The sequence below is a fragment of the Terrapene carolina genome, unplaced genomic scaffold (assembly GCF_002925995.2).
Source record: "Terrapene carolina triunguis isolate 2854851 unplaced genomic scaffold, T_m_triunguis-2.0 Scaffold66, whole genome shotgun sequence".
Classification (NCBI taxonomy): Eukaryota; Metazoa; Chordata; order Testudines; family Emydidae; genus Terrapene; species Terrapene triunguis.
The window spans coordinates 55,881,426-55,890,584 of record NW_020664417.1 but is presented as its reverse complement, the minus strand read 5'-3'; the positions used below and the strand labels follow the sequence as shown (position 1 = coordinate 55,890,584).

General features: G+C 41.9%; 1 protein-coding gene across 1 annotated transcript in view; it reads right to left on the bottom strand.

The window, feature by feature from the left end:
* Positions 1 to 277: 277 nt before the first annotated feature.
* TEC (tec protein tyrosine kinase) overlaps positions 278 to 9,159 on the bottom strand; it is a 79,600-nt gene continuing 70,718 nt past the window's right edge. Inside the window, exons 14-18 of the mRNA XM_026647944.2 lie at positions 8,699 to 8,915; positions 6,496 to 6,560; positions 4,384 to 4,502; positions 3,847 to 4,004; positions 278 to 1,295 (exon numbers count right to left, since the gene is read on the bottom strand). Of these exons, the coding sequence (XP_026503729.1) occupies positions 1,218 to 1,295; positions 3,847 to 4,004; positions 4,384 to 4,502; positions 6,496 to 6,560; positions 8,699 to 8,915 (637 nt within the window). The 3' untranslated portion in view covers positions 278 to 1,217. The remainder of the gene's footprint in view (positions 1,296 to 3,846; positions 4,005 to 4,383; positions 4,503 to 6,495; positions 6,561 to 8,698; positions 8,916 to 9,159) is intronic.

Below are 9,159 nucleotides of genomic sequence, written 5' to 3'. Positions count from 1 at the left end.
GTGAGGTGTTTGAGTGCTACACTTGAGCCACTGGTCTAGGCTGTTGACCATGGTGCTTTGTTACACCCAGATGAGAGAAGTAAGCTGAGTGGAGTGGGTAAAACAGACTAATGGCATAGCAAGAATATTGGCCCCAGTATATGGCATAAAGCAGTGGTGGCAACCTGTGGCCTATGGGCCGCACGTGGCCCATCAGGATAATCCGCTGGCGGACCGCCAGACAGTTTGTTTACATTTGCACGTCCGCCCGCAGCTCCCAGTGGCCGAGGTTTGCCATTCCCGGCCAATGGGAGCTGTGGGAAGTGGCAGTCAGCGCGGCCCGCAGGTTGCCCATCACTGGCATAAAGCATCAATCAACAGGCTGTGAGAAATAATATTTCAGAAGAACCTCTAGAAGCATTCCTATGGGAGTAGGTGGCCCTCACAAAATGACCTTGCGTTTAGTTTTTAAGCAAAGCTCTTAAGTATACAAGCAGCTCCTACTACTAACTGGCAGCAAGAGTAAATGAAACTCATAGACATGGACACTATATACATCATTTGCATTTACTGGTTTGCACTTAAGTGTCTGTACTTTTGCCATATCCTATAATTTGCTCCATGCATCAATCCCAATTTTTCACTAACCCCATGGTAACTCTTCAGAGAGGGCATTGGCGGTGTGTAATGGAGGCTGGGGGAGGCTGAGCTGCCCCAATCCTCTGCTAATGCTCCCTGCTGCAGCCCCAGGACTGGGCTGTGGCAGGGCTCAGAGCTCCTCTGGGAGGCCCGGGCTCAGGGCTTGGCCCTGACCAGCCAGCCAGGGTTCAGGGTTCCTCCAGACTGCTCCGGGTGCCAGCAGGCCAGCCCAGGCTCGGGGCTGTTCCAGGCACCAGCCAGGGTTCAGGGCTACGCTGGAAGACTGGTCGGTGAGAGCGAGGCATTGGATGGGGGAAGGGTCTCAGGCAAAAAGGGCAGGTGGCAGGGGGCTAGCCTCTCCGAATGCAGGCACGCGCAGCCCATGTTGGTGAATATATTGTGCATGTTTCTTTCTATTATGTGGAACTTTCTCCGCATGACTGCTGAGGAAATGCTAAGTGTTAATGCTTAGGCTCTCCACACTTCATTCAGCAACACTCAGAAGTTTGCAGGATCATGCTCTTAAAGAATAATGCCATGTCTCTTGAATGTTGATTCTTTGCTGTACTATAGAATTCTTGTGCCTCCGCTCCTCTTCTTCAGAAAGCATCTTCACTCTCCGCTATCTCATCAATTATACGCAGCAAATCTTCAAATGTAGGGCGTCCCTCAGGTTTCTAGGAATTAAAATGCTTTGTTGTACTGCCAGTTACTAAAGTCACATCAGAAAGATTTTATTTTGCTGAAGCAATAATGTGTACAAAATAAAATAGCAGGAAAAATGTATGCATAAAAAGATAAAAATGTCATTACATTTAAGCAGATCAGAGGCAGCAGGAAGAAACATGGCAGGTAAATTTCTATTAACCTAAAGTATTGCTAGGACATCTCATACCCGGTGAAGCCATAAAATGAGGTTGTATACCATTCTATTTCTTATTAATCTAAACTTAATTTAGAACCTCACACAATGCTGAAAATGTTATACAGCATTATTTTTCTTAATAGATTTCTAGGTGGAAGAAGGTTATTGTGTTAATAAAGGAACTGCCATACTGAATCAGACCCAAGAGCCATCTAGGCCAGTGGTCTGTATCTGACAGTGGCCAGCACTAGATGCTTCAGAGGAAGGTGCCAGAAGCCTCTCATTAGGCAGAAGTGAGAATTTGCCCCTCCTTGTAAACCCTTTCGAGATTGGCCTAAACTCTGCAGCATGAAATTTAACATCCCTTCTAAAATTTATGTTAGCCATAGCTATTGTAACTCTTGTTATCAATATAAATATGCAATCCATTTTTGAATGGATAAATTCTTGACCTCAACAAGAATCATGTGTCAATGAGTTCCACAGTCTAATCATATATTGTGTCAAAAAATATTTCCTTGTATCAGTTTTGAATTTACCACCTTTTATTTTCATTGAGGGTCTCCTTGTTCTTGTGTTATTAGACAGCAAAAACAGAAGATCTTGACCTACCTTTTTTATACCATGAATTATTTTATACCCAGCAAATCGACTGATTCTCTTATCAGGCTTCCTGACTCTGATATGCTTGAAGAATGTCTTGTCATTTTTAAAAATACCTTTGGCTAGTTGTTATTCAAAAGCATTTTGTTCGATGTTGCTGCCTCTGATCTCTTTCAATGTTATGCACTCAATATCCTTTTCTTGATCTGGAGGTTGTTAGTAGAGGCATACTAATATATTTATATTCTTACAGCTTGGGATTTGTATCCATAGATTCAACTGCATGGTCCTCTCATTGGATTCTATGGAATATTTTGGATTCAGCACTACTCCCTCACCACTTCAACCTTGTCTGTCTTTCTATATAGTTTATGGATAACGCTACGTTTTAGTCACCGGTATTTTTAGTAAAAGTCATGGACAGGTCACGAGCCATAAACAAAAATTCACGGGCCTGTGACCTGTCCATGACTTTTACTAAAAATGCCCACTCTAACTAAAACTTGGGCAGGGGGCCGCGGGTGCTCTGGGGGGGGGACGGTCTGGGGGCACCACGGGTGCTGGGAGAGGTGGCCTGGGACCCTGCTGGTGCTGGGGGGGGGAGGGGGCCGGGCCGCAGCATGCGGCCTGAGATGCCCGCTGGTACTGGGGGTGGGGGGAGCCGAGCCATGGAACGCAGCCCAGGACCCCTACTGGTGCTGTGGAGGTTTGGGGGCGCTGGTAGGGGCTTCCTACCCAGTTCCGCATCCCTGCAGCTCCTAGCCAGCAGAGGCAGGGGCAGGGGCCAGGACAGGTGCTCCGCTGCTCCCACCACAAGCACCAGCTGCCGCAGATCCCATTGGTTGAGAACTGCAGCCAATGGGAGCAGCAGGGGTGGGGCCTGCGGGCGCAGGCAGCTCGCGGCGTGGAGACCCCCGCCCCTCCGCCACCTATGAGCTTCAGGGGGGCCAGGGAGCCTCCCACCCCAGGTAAGCGTCCCCCATGCACTCCCCAACCCCCTGCCCTAGCCCTGAGCCCCCTCCCACACACCCAAACTGTTGCTGCTGGCACAGGGGCTGCCTGGCTCGGGCAGCCCCTGAGCCAGCACTAGCCACTGCAGAAGTCATGGAGGTACCCTGCTCTCTGTTAATAACTGCACGTTAATTTTTTCTCATCACTTTTTTTCTTTTTATTTCCCTACCTGTGTAACAACCTCTGGGCATCTAACCACCTTGTTTATTTCAAAGTGCTCCCATGTGGTCACTCCAAATCTCTCCATCCTCCATGTAAATCATGGCCACTAAAACCATCTTATTCTTATTCCCCATTTGATCTCTCCCTGTCACCCTTTCCTTTTGTCATCTTCTTTCTTTGACACTCCTCAAATTTTAAGACTCACCTTCAAGAATATACCAAGTTCCAACCTGGCCTAGATTTCTGATCTTATTTCTTATTATGTTCTGCCCCTGCTTATCCATCAACAATAGCAGTTTAACTGCCTTGTTCATTCCCCCCCTCCCCCCCCACACCTTTCTCCATGTTTCTTTCCATAGTGCCTGTATGCACGGAATACCCTGCCTATTCTGATTCACCAAGACACTACTCTCTCCTCTTTGAGTTCCTCTGGAGGAAGGAATACAAGGAGGGATCCTCAAGGCTACCTCATGGTTGAACAGGGTGGCTTTTGAATAAAATGCAATCAGAATTTTACACTGATAATTAAGTGTGGTAACAAAACTCAGCTTTTGGGGGGTAAAGAAAGGACAGAAAAAGAAAAATACCTCATGCCAGCACATCACCATCACTTCATATACGTTCTTGGTAGCTAATTTTGGCCGATACAGACGCTGTCCTTGGCTAACCATAGTTACCACTTCATAATTTGTATTTTTCTCAAAGGGCATTTTACCCTCAGTAAATACTTCCCACATTAGAACACCTGGGAAATGAAAGGCATGAATAGATTGTCAAGTAAATAACAAATACTTCTTTAAAATACTTGTATACCACTAACTATGGATTTGTTTTTTTGAATGGTAAATGTGTTCAGTAAGGGCCCTATCCTGAAAAAGCTCAGTCCCCTAACTACCCAACAGGCCTAATTCACCTAACATCTGTGTAAATAAGAAGTAACTCCACTGACTTCAGTGGAATTACATCAGTGGGAAACTGGGGCAAATGAGAGAAGGATCAGGACCAATGACTTCACTGAGCATCTCCTAGGAGGTCTGGATTCTCCTTTAACAATTGGACCCTAATTGCTTATTGGTGAATTGAAAAAAATAATTTTCTTATTTAATTGCTAAAGAGTGTCTTACCAAATGACCAGACATCTGATTTGCTGCTGAATCGGCTATAATTAAAAACCTCTGGGGGACACCACTTTACAGGAAATTTAGCACCTGAAGAGCTTGTGTACTGGTCATCAAGAACGTACCTAAAAAACAAAAGCATGTGATATTTCCAGTCTGATTCCGTTTCTGAAATCACCATTTACGTCATGTTTGCTTGTATTTTAGGAGTCACATTGCCACCTAGTGGTTAGTGATTGTTAGTCTCACAAAGTATATTTGAAAAAAAAACTTCAGTAATAGTGCTAAGGTTTTATTTATACCTCTGTTAACTCTTCTCATTGTTGCACAGTCTTCCCTTGTAGTTATTAGTTTCATACTGTAGGTCAGGGGTTCTCAAACTGGGGGTCGGGAACTGTCAGCCTCCACCCCAAACTACGCTTCACCTCCAGCATTTATAATAGTGTTAAATATTTTAGAAGTGTTTTTAATTTATAAGGGGGGTCGCACTCAGAGGCTTGCTGTGTGAAAGGGGTCACCAATACAAAAGTTTGAGAACCACTGCTGTAGGTCATGTATTAATTACATTGTTACACTGAGGAAAAGAGCTATGTGAAAAATGCCAGTTTCTTACTCAACAGAGATCTGGTGCTCATGGGACAGTTTGTGTTCAGATATCAGGTTGGGTACACAAGTTGAGTAGATGGGAAGGGTGAAAGGAACCAGGCACAGTGCAGTTTGACAACAACTGGCACCATCAAAGTCCCTGTTCTCAGATTGCTTCCTCGTAGTGCCCCCACAGGGACCCGTCAGTGGAGCTGGCAAGAAGTGTAGAGAAACTCCAAGAGAAATTGTACCACCCTGTGGCACCGTGCCGCCCAGTATTCCTGCATCACCGTTTACTCAGATGACAGGCTATCTGGGGCCAGTGTGTCCTCTTTTCTTTATTTACAAAAATAATGTGTTACAACTGCTAACCCTGCAGTCTGACTACATCTACTGAAGACTAGGTTCTATTGTGCTTTGTGCATCATCAACACAATTTTCAGATTCTGTTTAGAGAATCTTTTATCATAAGAAGATTGGGAAATGGGGAGAGCCAGAGATGTGAAGGTTTTCATTTTCTTCTGTTTTGTTTTCATGAACAAATGTTGTCCAGCTTTATTCCTTGTGATAGTGCAAGAAGAGAGAGCCCATCTTGACTTTCAGATCCCAGGGTGGGTTTATAGGGTTGGCAGTTAGAAAACTCATTTTATGAGTTGCTAATTGAACACCTTTGATAAAGAAATCATTGAGGGTGACTAAATATAGAACCCACCACAACAGAATTTTGACAGAGGAAATTTGAGTGAATTTTAGGTTTTAAATGGGTGAGATTATACTAGATTATCCTAATGAGGGCAGATAAGGCGCAGGCAGGTTTCCTGATGAACAAATGTGTCGACTGGCATAAGGCTAAAAGGGACTTCTAAGGTACAGAAAGAGGAAGAGTAAAGTGGGGAAAGCTACACTGTTTCATGAACAACCGTTTTCATTTTCTGAATACAAAGTTGGTGATGACAGTAATAAACAGGTTTTTCTTCAACACTGGACATGGATGTCTTGTCACTTTTAAAAATAATATTGTAACCAATGCAAGCAAAATCCAATTGTCCAAATGTATCTGAGTTCCCATAATAACAATACTTTAAGGATTTCAAAACACTTTACAATCAATTATGGCCCATTTTACCCATTGGTAAGAGGCCCAGTCTCCATAAGTGATGCACAGCAGAGGGTTGAGCCTAGTCTGTATATTCTGTTCAGAGCAGGGTGGAAGCTACAACTCCTTACTCCATCTATATGTAAGATGTGCTAAAGTGCCTGTCACCATAATGCACCATAAAACAAGTTGCATCATTTTGCTTTTCCTATTTTTTTAAAAAGTAAGAAAATATCACACTGCGACCACAAAATAAGTAAATTTGAGAGGGAGAAATTTACAAAACCACTGGAAATAAGACAAGTTAGTTACCTGGAGAAAGAAATGTCATTTTTGTCTGTAATTTTAAAGTGATGTAATGTCTCAAGTGCAAGAACACATGTTATGCCAAATCCATTAAAAAACCATTGCAAATAAGTATGTCAACTTGGCTATACCTTGTCATTCCAAAATCAGACACTTTCACCACTCCTGACTCATTCACTAAACAGTTTCTGGCAGCCTGCAAAGGGAATAATTATGTAATTAATGATGAGGAAAGATCAAAATAAGAACATGATTAGATGAAATTCTATTTATTGTATATTAGGATAAATTCTACAATCACTATTCAGAAAACTCACATTGAATTTGATAGGAATTCGGCATGAATAATAACTGTACAATTTGGTCTGTTGTTGTGAAGCCCAATCATAATTTATAGTGAGAAAATAAACACAATGCTTGCATTCTTTGCATGTTCATTTTCTATATGTAGTGCATGAGCCTCTTTTCACTTATACTAGCACAAATCAAAGTCAGTTGAAGTCAGTGGAGTTACACCAGTATAAAATCAGAATTTGGCTCAGAAATTAGACACCTACTTGGTGACAAGATTTATCTGCTTATATTATTTATTATTTATTACTTAATTTAACTGAAACTATGGGGGCTGAGTCTACTCTCCCTTACACCAGTGTAAAGCGGGAATAGTTCCTCTGAAGCAATGGAATTACATAGGTATAAACTCAGTGTGATGATCACAATCAGGCCCCCTGCTGTTTAGCATTTTGTTCATTTCTAGTGCATCAGAACGTTCTCAGGCCCTAGTCTCTTTTCCCACATGTTCTAACTCATTTCAGTGGTGTTGCACGTGATTTATGAGTATAAGTGAGAAGAGAGTCAGACCCTAATATCTTAATGATATAGCAAAGTTCATCATTCTGAGAAACACACAATTTTGTTGCCTCCAGTGAAAATTACCATTAGTATAGCTGTCCTTCATATTCATACAGTATACAACAAAGGAAGATCAACTCTAATGATCTGATTCTCCCTTTTATTAAAGCAAGCAATGTTTCAAATGAAACTGTGTTTTAGAGCAGTGGTTCTCAACCAGGGGTACGTGTAACCCTGGGGATATGCAGAGGTTTTCCGGGGGCACATCAACTCATCTAGATATTGGCCTAGTTTTGCAACAGGCTACGTAAAAAGCACTAGCAAAGTCAGTACAAACTAAAGTTTCATACAGACAACTTGTATATATAGTTCTATATACTATGCACTGAACTGCAAGTACAATATTTATATTCCAATTGATTTATTTTATAATGATATGGTAAAAATGAGAAAGTAAACAATTTTTCAGTAATAATGTAGTGACACTTTTGTATTTTTATGTCTGATTTTGTAAGCAAGTAGTTTTAAGTGAGGTGTAACTTGGGGGTAGGCAAGACAAATCAGACTCCTGAAAGGGGTACAGTAGTCTGGAAAGGTTGAGAGCCACTGTTTTAGAGGAACAGTAGTATATTACTTATCTTAGGCTTGGTCTACACTTACCCCCCAATTCGAACTAAGGTACGCAACTTCAGCTACGTGAATAACGTAGCTGAAGTCGACATACCTTAGTTCGAACTTACCGCGGTTCAGACGCGGTCCACACGCGGCAGGCAGGCTCCCCCGTCGACTCCGCGGTACTCCTCTCGTTGAGCTGGAGTACCGCAGTCGACGGCGAGCACTTCCTGGTTCGATTTATCGCGTCCAGACCAGACGCGATAAATCGAACCCGGAACTTCGATCCCCAGCCGCCGAACTAGCGGCTGGGTGTAGACCAGCCCTTAGACTCCTACATGTTATCTAAAACTATGTCATATTAGAACCACTGTGTAAGATAGAGAGCTTTCAAGACCTCATCCCATTGCTCACCAAAGTAAATATTTCATTAAGATCAGTCACTAGGTCAATGATGAAACAGACAAGATATAAATAAATTCTTTAAGTGCTTACTTACTGAGACAGAGACATTATAAAATGAGCAGGAGAAATTACTGTATGTGGTTAGTAAGAATTCTGAATAATGAAATTAATATATTATAAAGCATAATTTTCTGTGTAGAATTTACAATATAATAATTTTATTAAAACACTTAGGAGGTTTTTAATCCACTGCCCATGCAGATTCAATCATTCCTCCTTACCCCAGATGGGTCAATTTTGTGGATTTTGCTTAATATTAAACACAACCAGTTAAACAATAGTATATATTTTTGAAAAAGTTATGAGTAACTGAAAAAGAGACATGTTTAGAATAGAAACAGTTTCTTACCCTTAACTATTAATGCATAAATCAGAAATGTAGTAAAGAGGCTTATATGATATTACCAGATCTCTGTGGATAAAGCTGTTTCTCTCCAAGTACTCCATCCCTTCACATACATCCTGGCACATTGTCAGCAGGGTATCTTTATTAAAGTGTCCACGTTTTTGTCGAAGGTAATTCAGAAGGCACCCATGTTCCATGAACTCTGTCACTATGTAAATAGGCTTTTGCTGTGTACAGACCCCATACAGCTGAACTAATTTAGGATGGGTTAGCTTCCTGAAAAGATTTAAAACATATAGTTATTGTACCTTTCATCCCTCCAAGAAGTTATACAGTAACTCCTCACTTAATTTTGTAGTTATGTTCCTGAAAAATGCTACTTTAAGCAAAACGATGTTAAGCGAATACAATTTCCCCATAAGAATTAATGTAAATAGAGGGGGTTAGGTTCCAGGGAAATTTTTTTTTACCAGACACACACACACACACACACACACACACACACACACACACACACACA